At 46.7% G+C, this 12,752-nt stretch overlaps 1 protein-coding gene across 4 annotated transcripts in view; it reads left to right on the top strand.

The window, feature by feature from the left end:
• Positions 1-561: 561 nt before the first annotated feature.
• Positions 562-12,752, top strand: part of Sgsm2 (small G protein signaling modulator 2) — a 36,281-nt gene continuing 24,090 nt past the window's right edge. For 3 of the 4 annotated variants that reach the window (XM_090350416.1, XM_090350414.1, XM_090350413.1), the window contains exons 1-2: positions 562-652; positions 6,226-6,301. In XM_090350416.1, the coding sequence (XP_090206542.1) occupies positions 596-652; positions 6,226-6,301 (133 nt within the window). In that variant the 5' untranslated portion in view covers positions 562-595. Of the gene's footprint in view, positions 653-6,225; positions 6,302-7,963; positions 8,066-12,752 lie in introns of those variants that run through there. The other variant, XM_090350415.1, reaches the window with a different exon arrangement.

Genomic DNA, 12,752 nt, shown 5'->3' with positions numbered 1-12,752 from the left:
CGCCTACCGGCGCCTGGTCTCCAAAACCAGCAGCCGCCTTCCCACGGATCTCCCAACACACTTGGCAACCGAGCGACCGCTCAGACCGGGAGACGAACGCTCGCTCCCCGCGGTGGGCAGAATGGAGCCCCGGGGCGGGACCCCGGCCTCCCAGCTCCGCGGGTGGAAACTGGAGAGGCGACGATCAGAACCGAGGCTCGGCCTCAGGGTCCAGGCTCTGGCGCCTGGCGCTCACAATGCGAGTTTGCGCCCTCGGGGCGGGAGCGGGCGCGTTGCCATGACAGCGGCCCCGGGCCCGCCGCCCCCGGCACGCGCAGCCCGCCGGCGCCCCGACCCCCCGCCCGTGCGCCGCGCGCAGCCCCCCCGCCCCCGGCTGTGGGAAGGGGCCGGGCCTGCCGCCTGACGTCGGTGCGGGCTCGGAAGATGGCTGCGGAGCCGAGCACCGGGCAGTGGCTGCGGCGGCGGCGGCGGCGGCGGGCGGGGAGCGCGGCGGGAGGGGGCTCCGCCTTGCGCGTGGGGCGCTGAGCCGAGAGGCTCAGAGGCGGTGAGAGCGAGAGGGGCCATTCGGTGCCGCCTCTCCGCCGCCTTCCTCACCATGGGCAGCGCAGAGGACGCAGCCAAAGAGAAACTGCTGTGGAACGTGAAAAAGGAGGTACGGGCGGGGTGCGGACCCCGGGGGAAGGGCTCGCGCCACGCCCGCACGGCCCCGGGGACCGGAGGTGCGGGCCCGGCCTGGGCCGGGCGGGGGCGGGTCCCGGAGCGCCGGGGACCGGGTGGCACCCCGGGGCTGGTGTGCTTCGCGCTCCCGCAGCTCCCCGCCCTGTGACGGCAGCAGTCCCGGAGACCGAGGTCGGGGGAGGGGTGGCGGCGATTTCGGGAGAGCCGGAGCTTTGCCCATTCATTCCTGGTGCCACGTAGGGAGGGGGCATCGCGCCGTGCCGAGCGGGGGGTCCGGGGGACTTAGCTCCGAGCTGGGGCGCCCTACCACCCCGTTCGGTGTCCCTCCAGCCACGGAGTCGCGGCTGCCGGTTTGCTGCACTCTCTCGGTGCTCCCTCCACGCCCACCTCCTTACCCGGAGCCGGGGGGGGGGGGGGTTAAGAATGGTGTTTTTAGACTCATCCCCCACCCCCGCTTTTGAGGGAAGCCCTCGCGTCAGAAAGAAGAGTCCTCCTCTGTACTAGCTTCCTTGCCTTGACCCTGCTCAAAAGCCCATTCTCATTTCAAGTGTGTGTGTGGGGGGGGGACACATATGAATAACTCACCCGCCTGTGAGAGCGCAAGCCCGCAGGGTAGATGAAATGAATGAGGCCTCCTTCCCCCACTGCTTTGGTGGCTAGATCTGCCAGTGTGTGAACTCCATGAGGGGCAGGAACCTGTCTGCTTTGTTCACGACGCTCTACCCAGTGCCTGGCACACTTACAGGCACACAGAGACCCTATGTAAATAAGTCTGATGATCTTGGAGACTGAGGACTGGTAAAATAGAACTTTGGGATAGCCTGCACCTACTTCTGTGTGACCTTGAGTAAGTTACTTAACCTCTCTGAGCCCTGATTTCTCCACCACCCCCCCCCCTTTTAAATAGGCATCATGCTATCTCATATATTTAAAAATAACCATACTGGTTCTCTTACACCTTCTTAGAGTTTCAGATGGGGGAAGACTCCGAGTTCTCATAAAATCCTGGAAAATTTTTCATAGTTCTTCACTGTGGGCTAGCTACTATGCCTTAACTATTACTTCCTGTTCCTCTCCTTGGTATAAACCATCTTTTTCCCATCTTATGTGAGATGCTTTATTGTGTTTTTGCTGTGACGTGGCCACATGAGGGTTTCCTAAGCTAAGGGTCTATCAAATCAGCATTAAGCCTTAGCCCTGATCTCCCCAAATTAGTGATGTGCTTGCCTAACGTGCCTGAGGCTCCGGTTCAATTCAATCCTAAGCTCTAGGGAAGAAAAGAAAAGAAAAAGTCATTGATGATCTCCATGAAGAGAGTAATCTGTGACAGAGACTTTCAGGAAGAGTATGAACAAAAGCAGGAAGAGAGTCAAATGTGATCGAACATTTGCTGTGATTATTGGTGTGATCCAAATCTAAGGATTGATTAGGCATACTGGGAAAGATTTTTCATAAAACAAAGACTTTTTCAGCAGGGTGCAGTGGCTCATGCCTGTAATCCTAGCTACTCAGGAGGCTGAGATCTGAGGATTGAAGTTCAAAGCCATTCTGGGCACTTCCATTCTGGGAGATAAGAGTCTCTTGGACTCTTATCTCCAATTAACCACTAGAAAACCAGAAGTGGCACCGTGGTCCAAGGGGTAGGGTGGTAGCCTTGAGCTGAAGCGCTCATGGACAGTGCCTAGACCCCAGAGTTCAAGACCCACTGACAAAAAAATAAATAAAAAAAGACTTTTTCTCCAGTACTTAGAAGATTGTATTAGTCCAACAATTATTCTTTTCTTTTTTTTTTTTTTGCCAGTCCTGGGCTTGAGCTCAGGGCCTGAGCACTGTCCTTGGGTTTTCTCAAGGCTAGCACTCTACCACTTGAGCCTCAGCACCACTTCCGGCTTTTTGCTATGTATGTGGTACCGAGGAATCGAACCTGGGTCTTCGTGCATGCTAGGCAAGCACTCTACCACTAGGCCAAACTCTCGGCCCCCTACCAACAATGATTCTTAATAAAAAAAAAAAATCAAGCATGGCTAAGTGCCAGTGGCTCATGCCTTTAATCCTAGCTACCCAGGGGGCTAGGATACAAGGATCAAGGTCCAAAGCTAGTCCAGGAAAGTCTGTAAGACTCTTTTCTCCAGTTAACTACCGAAAAAGCCAGAAGTAGAGCTGTGACTCCAGTGATAGAGTGTTAGCCTTAAGCAAAAATAAAAAAAGTCCTGGGAGCCCCAGGACCAGCACACAAAAAAAGAAAAGCCAACCTAGGTGGTGGCTCAAACCTGTAATCCTACCTACACTGGAGGCTGAGATCTGAGGATCAAGATTCAAAACCTGCACAGGCACAAAAAGATCTGTGGCTCTTATTTCCTATTAAGCTCTAGAAAATGGGAAGTGGGGCTTAGCTCAAGAATCAGGCAGTGGCCTTGAGCTGAAGAGTTCAGGGACAACACCAAGGCCCAGGGTTAGGGCAGGGTAGCCTTGAGCTAAAGAGCACACGGACAGTGCCCAGGCTGAAAGAAAGGAAGAAAGAGAAAGAAAAGCTGGGGGTCAGTGGCTCACGCCTGTGATCCTTGATACTCAGGAGGCTAAGATCTGATGATTGTAGTTCAAAGCCAGCAGGAGCACTAAAGTCTGTGAGTGGTGTTGTAACTCAATTGATAGAGCACTAGCCTTGAGCTGAAGATCTCAGGGACAGTACCCAGGCCCAGAGTTCAAGCCCCATGACTGACCAAAACAAACAAACAAAAAATTATTTTCTCTCCACAGGAAGAGACAACCAGAATCAATTTAGGCAAGGCCAGCCTTTTTTACACAGACCTTTAGTATCTTTGTGAGAGTAACTAGAGCCTCCTCACCCAAAAATATGTCCTATCAGGCACTTCAGATGCCTGTGGATGTTTAGTTGTGGTATTATGGCCTGCTAATAAATACAAACACCTCTTGGGAAGTCATCTAGGAAGCTTTTAACAGATTAGAATATAGAAATCAATCTTCTCCCATCCTTATTTACCCAACCACCAACTATGAGCAGTTCCATCAAGGAAGCAAAGAGCAGCCTCTGGGCCCTTCTTCCTTTCCTTTTCTTTCGCTTTCTGCAAGTTTTCAACTCTTACCACTCTCCAAACAGTATAATGCTAAAGGAGGGAAGCATCAGGATACTGCAACTGACTGTCCAAAGAAAGGAAAGGCCAGTTCTGCCTTCCAATGTGGGCTTTTACAAGGGAGTTGAGGAAATCTGTCTTCTGATCTCCTGTGCTAGCATCTGTCTCCTACACAGTCCCCCAGGTCTTAATAATGCTTGCCTAAAATGGGAGCATCTACAGCTTCGTAAACCACCAATGGGAGTACAAATTAGTAAATCACTTTGGAGAGCATTTTGGCAAAGTCTAGCAAAGCAGAATATATACATCAGAAACTCCTTCCTTAGAAGTATAAATTTTAAAAAGCTGGCACATATGTTTAACAAAATATGTGTCCAGAATGTTCATAGCAAGACTATTCATAAAAACCCCAAACTGGAAACTGCCCAAATGCCAGTCAATTGTGTGCTCACACAATCTGGAATGAACCATCTACAACTATATACAATATCTACATCTATCTACAACATATAGACAACATGGAAGAATCTTACAATTACACAGGCAAGTAAAAGAAATCAGCTGCAAAATACCACAATGTGGTGTTCTCTTTATAAAAGTAAAGAAGATGCTTTAGGACTGGAGACATGACTCAATGGGTAGAATACCAGGCCCTGAGTTTAAACCATGGTACCACCAAAATAAATACCTGCAAAACTAACCAGTCATGTTAGAAGTGGAGATAGTAGCTTGGCGCTGGTGGCTCACACCTGTAATCCTTACTACTCAGGAGACTGAAATCAGATCAAGACTCTTATCTCCAGTTAATCACAGGAAAAGCACTATGGCTCAAATGGTAGAGCACCTGAGCAAAAGGTGGTTAAGGATAGTGCCCAGGCCCAGAGTTCAAGCTCCAGGACTGGCCAAAAAGAAAAAGATGTCTTTCACCTTGTAAGTTCTTTGGAAGATTTTATAAAAGCTTCTATACATCGGGCTTTAAAAAATTGGGGGCACGGGGCTGGGAGTTTGGCCTAGTGGTTAAAGTGCTTGCCTAGCATGCATGAAGACCCGGGTTCGATTCCTCGGTACCACATATAGAAAAAAAGCCAGAAGTGGTGCTGAGGCTCAAGTGTTAGAGCTCTAGCCTTGAGAAAGTCCAAGGCCAGTGCTCAGGCCCTGAGCTCAAGCCCCGGACTGGCAAAAAAAAAAAAAAATTGGGGGCAGGAAGGGGGGAAAAGCAAGATGGGTAGGGGGTGTGGGGGGAGGGTAATGGATACCAAGACATGTGAAAGGGTATCAATGTATGTGAATTAATGCACCTTCTATCTGGCAAATATCATGTAACCCTTTTACTAATTACAATAAAAAAAAAATACCTTGAAAAAAAAAATTGGGGGCAGCCCAGGCCCTAAGTTCAAGCCCTACAAAAAAGAACAAGAAGGAAGGGGAGGAAAGGAAGAAAGTAAAAAGAAAGGAAGAAAGAAAGAAAGACCGGGAGTTTGGCCTAGTGGTAGAATGCTTGCCTAAAAAGGTCAGGTTTAATTCCTTCGTACCACATACATAGAAAAAAACAGAAATGGTGCTGAGGCTCAAGTGGTAGAGCTCTAACCTTGAGAAAATCCAAGGACAGTGCTCAGGCCCTGAGCTCAAGCCCATGACTGGCAAAAAAAAAAAAAGAAAGCAACAAAGGAAAAAAACTTATTTCCATTTCCTGGAGTTCATTTCAATAAACATTAGTTTATATGATCAGATGCACATAGGTATTTCACCTTTGTGTTCCACTCCTAAGAATATATTCCTTTGGTCTCATTGTGACACACATCAATCAATTTTAGAACCTAGAAAGAATGAGAACATGTATCAAATGTCCCTGAGGCATGAATGGATTCTAACCTCAGTGAAGGAGAGGCTGGCTATTTGTCTGAAGTCTATACTGAGACTGCCCAGAAGCCCTCCCCAGCTGAGTGCAGAGGAACAAACAGCCTTGTTTTGTTTTGTTTTGTTTTTAGCAGTCCTAAGGCTTGAACACAGGGCATATGTGCTGTCCTTGAATGCTCTTGCTCATGTCTAGCACTGTACCACTTGAACATAGTACCACTCCTTGCTTTTTCTGTGTTTGGAAATAAGAGTCTCATGGACTTTCCTGCCCTGGCTGGCTTCAAAGCCAAAATTACAGGCACCTCTTATCCCCAAAGCAGCATATTTTCACCTGGATTAGAACCTCCACATTTGTTTTCCTGGTTCCCCTCCAAAAGGCTTGGAGCAGGAAGTGTTAATTAGCTAATATAGTAATACACACACCATATATATATACATGTATGTATATATATGGTGTGTGTGTGTGTGTGTGTATTGGGCTGGGGATGTAGCTTCATGATGGAGTGCTTGCCTACCATGTATGAGGCCCTGACTTTGGTCTTCAGCATCCCCCAAAATAAAGCAAACAAAAACAATGATACTGTCCATTTATCCACAGGTGAAGCAAATCATGGAGGAGGCTGTCACCAGGAAGTTTGTGCATGAAGATAGCAGCCACATCATTGGTCTATGTGGTGAGTGAGTAGCTTCAGTCTGCTGGGGTGGGAGAGCTGTCTAGAGCTGAGAATGATGCCATCCTGGAGCAGGGAAAGATGAATCCTTCAGTTTAGTACTCAAATGTTTAGCCACCAGTCTACATCAACACAAAACACTTGAATTTTCCTTGGGCCCTATCCCAGATCTATTCAGTCGGCTCTTCAGGGCCTAAGAATTTTCAATTCCCTAGGATAATAGTTCTCCAATTTTAGTCACCTGAGGGCTTGTTAAAATACAGGCTTTGGGCTGGTAGCATGGCCTAGTGGTAGAGTGCTTGCCTAGCATGCACAAAGCCCTGCATTCAAGTTCTTGGTACCACATATACAGAAAAAGCCAGAAGTGGTGCTGTGGCTTAAGTGCCTTGAGAAAGCTCAAGGACAGTGCCCAGGCCCTGAGTTCAAGCCCCAGGACTGGCAAAAAAAAAAAAAAAAATACAGGCCTGGTTCCTAGCACCTGATTCTAGTAGGTATGGAGGGCTTGATGCTGGGAGGCTCTTTTCTTTTTTTTCTTTTGGTGTTATTAGGGATTGAACTTTTGCCAGGCAGGACTCCAGTCTTGGCTGCACTATTTTCCAGGTAGCATCCTTCCTGGGTGCACTCCTACTTGCCCTTCCCAGTGTTGCCAGGATGACAGGCACGCTCCACCACATCCAGCCCTTGAGGGACGTAGTCTCAGGAACTCTTCTTCCCTCCTCAAGCCTCACCCATGAGCCTCCCCATCTCTTGCCTCCTAAGTAGATAGAATTATAGGCTTGAGCCACCATACCCAGCGAATAAGTCTAGATTTCCAACAAGCTCAAGATAGGGCTGATGTTCTCAGTCCAGCGAGCATGCTTTTGAGAACCCATGCTCCAGATAATTAAGGGTTGGGAACCACTGCTCTGATTTACCCTTCTTTGAACTTTAGAGGAAGATTGGTTCTTTGGGGATGCTTTCTTGCTTCCTATGACACAGTTACTTTCTGACTAATTCAGCCTGAGTAGTCACATCATCTTAATTCTACATGCACTTGGTTGGATGCCAAAGTATAAAATAAGCATTAGGCTACAAGGGGTAGTCAAAGTCTTCCATCCATAGAAGGGGAAAACATCCGTAAAAAGCTTTTGCATTTGTATCTTTGCACACAGCCTATTGCCCCCAGGAACCAACCAGGGGCTAATGCATGGAAAGCATGCAGAAGGGATGCTTTTGATACTTGTGTGGTGAGACAGTGTTGTCCTACCCATGAGTCCAGCAGCAAATATTTGCTGAGAAGCTCTAGATTATATAATCTGTATTCTCTCTCTCTCTCGCCCTCTCTCTCCCTCTCCTCTCTCTCTCTCTTTCTCTCTCTCTCTCTCTCTCTCTCTCTCTCTCTCTCTCTCTCTCTCTCTCTCTCTCTTCTCTCTCTCTCTTTCTCTCTCTCTCTCTCTCTCTCTCGGAAGTCCTGAGTTTTAACTCGGGGCCTGGACACTGTCCTTGGGTTTTTCTCGAGGTTAGTGGTCTACCACTTGAGCCACAGCACCACTTCTGGCTTTTTTCTATGTATGTGGTACCAAGGAATCCAACCTAGGGCTTCATGCATGCTAAGCAAGCACTCTATCATTAGGCCACGCTCTCCACCCCAGATTATATAATCTGTAATGTCCGTGTTCTATACAGGAAAATGGCAGTGACAGTGACAAGATGGACAAGTCTCTGCTCCAGGAACTTGCATTCTGTTGAGAGAGACAAGAAAACAAATGTACAAAAGAGACATGTCAGGTGATTGATTATAGGTCTAGTGATAAGAACTATAAAAGAAAATAGAGAGGTATGGGGAAATAATTGGGAGAGGCAGCCAGTGAGCTGAAGCTAGGTATTCTTGAGTTTAAGCTCTGGTGCCCTGTGTACTACTTATGGTACTTGGATAAGTACCTTCTGTCAACTTTGTGTGTGTGTGTGTATGTGCCAGTACTAGGGCTTTAACTCAAGCCTGGACACTGTCCCTTAGCTTTTTTGCTCAAGGCTGGTATACTACCACTTGGGCTACAGCTCCACTTCTAGCTTCTTGATGGCTTATTAGAGATAAGAGTCTCAAAAGACTTTCCTGTCCAAGCTGGCTTTGACAAGTATTCCTCAGATCTCAACCTCCCATGTAGGTAAGATTTCAGATGTAAGCCACTCATTCCCAGCCTTATTTCATTTCTTCCTTTCTTCCTTCCTTTATTTTTATTGTGCTGGTCCTGGGTCTTGAACTCAGGGCTTGAGTGCTATAATTGAGGGGTTTTTTTTTGTTTGTTTTTGGTTTTCGTTTTCGTTTTTTTTTTGCTGAAGGTTACTGCTTTACCACCTGAGTCAGCTCCACTTCCAGCTTTCTGGAGGTTAATCAGAGGTGAGTCCTCAGGACTTTTTTTTTTTCTGGGCTGCATAAGCCAGTGATTCACATCTGTAATTTTGGCTACTCAAGAGGCTGAGATTGCAGATTGTGGTTCAAAGCCTGCCCAAGCAGGAAAGTTTCTGAGACTTCTTTTTTTTCTTTTTTTGCTTTTCCTTGGGCTTTCCTCAAGGCCAGTGCTCTACCATTTGAGCCATAGCACCACCTTTGGTTTTTCTATGTACATGGTAACCGAGGAATTGAACCCAGATCTTTGTTCATGCTAGGCAAGCACACTACCACTGGGCCCAACTTCTGGCCCAAGTTTCTAAGACTCTTATCTCCAATTAACCACATACAAAAAAAGCCAGAAATAGAACTTTGGCCCAAGTGGTAAAGTATTAGTCTTGGGGGGGAGAAAAAACACCCCAGGAACAATGCCTAAGCTCTGAATTCAAGCACCAAGGAGAACAGCGCGCGCGCACACACACACACACACACACACACTCACACTCAGAGTGGTTCTTACCTCAAGAAGTTTGTATAGGAATTGAGCTAATGACTGTGAATGCCTCTGGCATTGTAAGAACAGAAAATGTGCTTCTATCTCTCTGCTCTGGATATTGAGGTTGGAGGATTTAGGTTCCCATCATCTCCCTTTTCAATGTATTTCCCCAATTCTTTTTTTTTTTTTCTTGCCAGTTGTGGGGCTTGAACTCAGGGCCTGAGCACTGTCCTGTCCTTGGCCTTTCCTCGAGGCTAGAGCTCTACCACTTGAGCCCCAGCACCACTTCTGACTTTTTTCTATGTATGTGGTACCTTCTATGTATGTGGTACCGAGGAATCGAACCCGGGTCTTCATGCATGCTAGGCAAGCACTTTAACCACTAAGCCAAACTCCCAGCCCTCCCCAATTCTTTAAGATGATCAAATCTACAACCTGATCTCATCTTCTCTCAGGAGCACCTGTGATTGTTTCCCTCTCACAGTAAGTACCTTGGAAGAGCCATAGAATTCTTCTTTCCAGCTGTGCCATGTCCCTTTACTGTCATCACCAGAAGGGCTCTGCAGGTGGGCCAGTTATACATGGATTAGTGCTTAGCTTTGTCAAAGCACGCACACTAAAGCAAACAAAAACAAAAGCACAAACAGCTTGTGCATGATGCCATGTGTGGGTAGGGATGGGAGATGCAGGAAGAGATACTGGAGGAAGACAAGCCAGAGCGAACCTGGGGCTGTCCTGTGATTGGTCCAGGAGCCCCTGAGAAGTAGTGGCGCTTTCGCTTTCATCTCTTGCGGAAGCTGGGGTTTCTTTCCAGAAGGCTAGGATATCACACTCTAAAGGAATGTGTAGATTTTTTTTTTTTTTACTACTTTAAGTTTCAGTTGCTGAAATAGAACAAGGCCCTCAGTCCTCCAGCATTTTAAGCTCAGAACAGGGAGAAGAGCCCTGTTCTGTTGGTCTTCAAAAGATGCCTCACAACTGGGCGCAGTGCAACATGCCTGTAATCCTAGCTACTCAGAAGGCTGAGCTCTGAGGATCGCAGTTCAAAGCTAGAAATGTACCCTCTACCCAGTGAATATAATGTAACCCTTCTATTAATTACAATAAAAAATATATGAAAAAAAAAGCTAGCCCAGCCACTAAAGACCATGAGACTCTAATCTCCAATTAACCTCTAGAAAAACCAGAAGTGGTGCTGTGGTTCAAGGGGTTGGGTGGTAGCCTTGAGCTGAAAATCAGCTCAGGGACAGCGCCCAGGCCCAGAATTCAAGTCCCACGACTGACAAAAAGAGAGAGAGAGAGATACCTCAGGGCCAGTAGTACAAACTTAAATACCTATAGGGCTAGGTAGAGAAGTGACCAGATGTGAGATAGGAGGCAATGGCAAGGACTGAAAATGACCTTGAGAAAATTGCTCTGTGGGGAGGGAGATGGCCACGATTCTCCTATTGGGATGTGAACCCAGACTTTTCATGGTCTCTAGTTTATTAGAGAAAACAGAAGTATGGGATTTTTTTTTATGAGATTTCCCACTGTGTAAATGCTGATGCCTAATTGCCAGTAAAAAAAAAAAAAAAATGTGTGGGCCAGACAAAAGGCCTCTGCCAGTTTGCTGCTTCTGCCTTGGGTTCAGTACATAGTTACTGAGGAGACTGCATATCGGAGGGGTTGCCATCAGCACCAAGCCAAGGCAGCTGGGACATCTGAGACTCTCCCCCCAGCCAAAAAAAAAAAGCTTGTACTTTGTTAAAATTGGTGTTACAAATAACATTAATTGATATTCTGAATTTGGGCTCGAAACAAGGTTGATTTAAAGCAACGATTATCAACATTTTTTTTCCTCTCCATCTGCAAGCCATTTCCATGCAGTAGAATCATAAGCAGAATTCTTGGGGGGAAAGGGAGGGAGGTGTAGATATGTACTGAATGAAAATGACATCCACTGGCTTTTTAGAGATGCTAATATACCCATCTCTCTCACTCTGGGAAGTGTTTGGGAATGCATTCTTATTCTGAAGGAGATCCAGTTGAACACTGGGTTTGTATCATTTGTACTGTTTCCTACCCTTGTCCAGAATTCTACTTTGTTCTGAGATGAATGGGATTTCATAAAATATTCATGATACGATCAGGGTCAGAGTGGAGTCAGGGTAAACCGAACAATAGAGTAACTACATTCTTGGAGCTCTTAATTCCATGCTTTCCCTCTATTATAGGAAAAGAAGGGCTAGGACATGACTAAGGATCGGACCTAGCAAGAACATCCTTAGAATACTGATTTCTGGGCCCTACTGGCTCATACCTATGACCCTAGCTACTCAGGAGGCTGAGATACGAGGGTTGAAGCCAGCCCAAACAGACAAATCTGTAAGATGTTTATCTTCTATTAACCAGCAAAAAGCCAGAACTGGGGCTATGGCTCATGTGGTTGAGCACCAGCCTTAAGTAAAAGGGATAAGGAATAATGCCTAAGTTCTGAGTTCAGAGCCCTAGTATCAGTATGGAAAAAAAAAATCAGGGCTGGATGGGCACAGTGGCTCACGCCTATAATCCTAGCTACTCAAGAGACTGAGATCTGATGAGTGCAGTTCAAAGCCAGCCCTGGCACTAAAGTCCAAGAGACTCTTATCTACAATTAACCACTAGAAAACTGCAAGTGGTGCTGTGGCTCAAGGGGTAGGGCGGTAGCCCTGAGCTGAAGAGTTCACGGACAATGCCCAGGCCCAGGCCACAACTAGAAAAAAAAAAAAAATATATATATATATATATATATATATATATATATATATATATAGAGAGAGAGAGAGAGAGAGAGAGAGAGAGGGATCGTTAATAACCCTTTCAGTGTGTGTGTGTGTGTGTGTGTGTGTGTGTGTGTGTGTGTGTGTGTTACAAGGGTTTAAACTCAGGGCCTGGACACTGTCCCCTAGCTTTCCACTAAAGGTTAGTGCTCTACCAGTCAAGCCATACTTCTGCTTCTGGCTATTGGTTGATTAATTGGAGATAAAAATGTCACAGGACTTTTCTGCTTGGGCTGCCTTAGAGCCACAGTCCTCAAATATCAGCCTTCTGAGAAGCTAGGATTACAAGTATGAGCCATCTTCCCCACCACACACACACCATCTTCATATTCTTTAAAATCTTAAAATCTAGCAAGTGTAAGACCCTGAATTGAAGCTGTGAAACCACAAAGGAAAAATAAAAAGACTTTATGTTTTTCCTGTGGCTTATAAACTTCCCCCTCACACCCATAGTATCATAGCTCCTGCATCCCTCCCTCCCTCCCTCCCTGGGAGGTACTTTGTAACATGTACAAGGGGACAGAGTGCTCCAGGACAAGAGCAAATTATCCCGAGTTCTGCCTTTAAATCCTACATCTGAAATAGTGATGCAGGTACCTAAAAAGACAATTATTCCTTTGCAGTCCATTAAAAGAGCTGAGGTAAATTCAGGTAACCTAGGGCTCAGAGCTTCTCTGGGCCTGTCTTCCTGTCTGGCGTGGCCCTGGGCATGTCTGCCTCCACAGTATGTTGGTTGACTGTATTCTGAATGGACACTGGAGTTGAACTTAACCTCTGGTTAAGGGGTTC

The sequence above is a fragment of the Megascapheus bottae genome, chromosome 17, assembly GCF_031878675.1.
Source record: "Megascapheus bottae isolate mThoBot1 chromosome 17, mThoBot2.hap1, whole genome shotgun sequence".
Lineage (NCBI taxonomy): Eukaryota > Metazoa > Chordata > Mammalia > Rodentia > Geomyidae > Megascapheus > Megascapheus bottae.
This window is presented reverse-complemented; position numbering and strand designations above follow the sequence as displayed.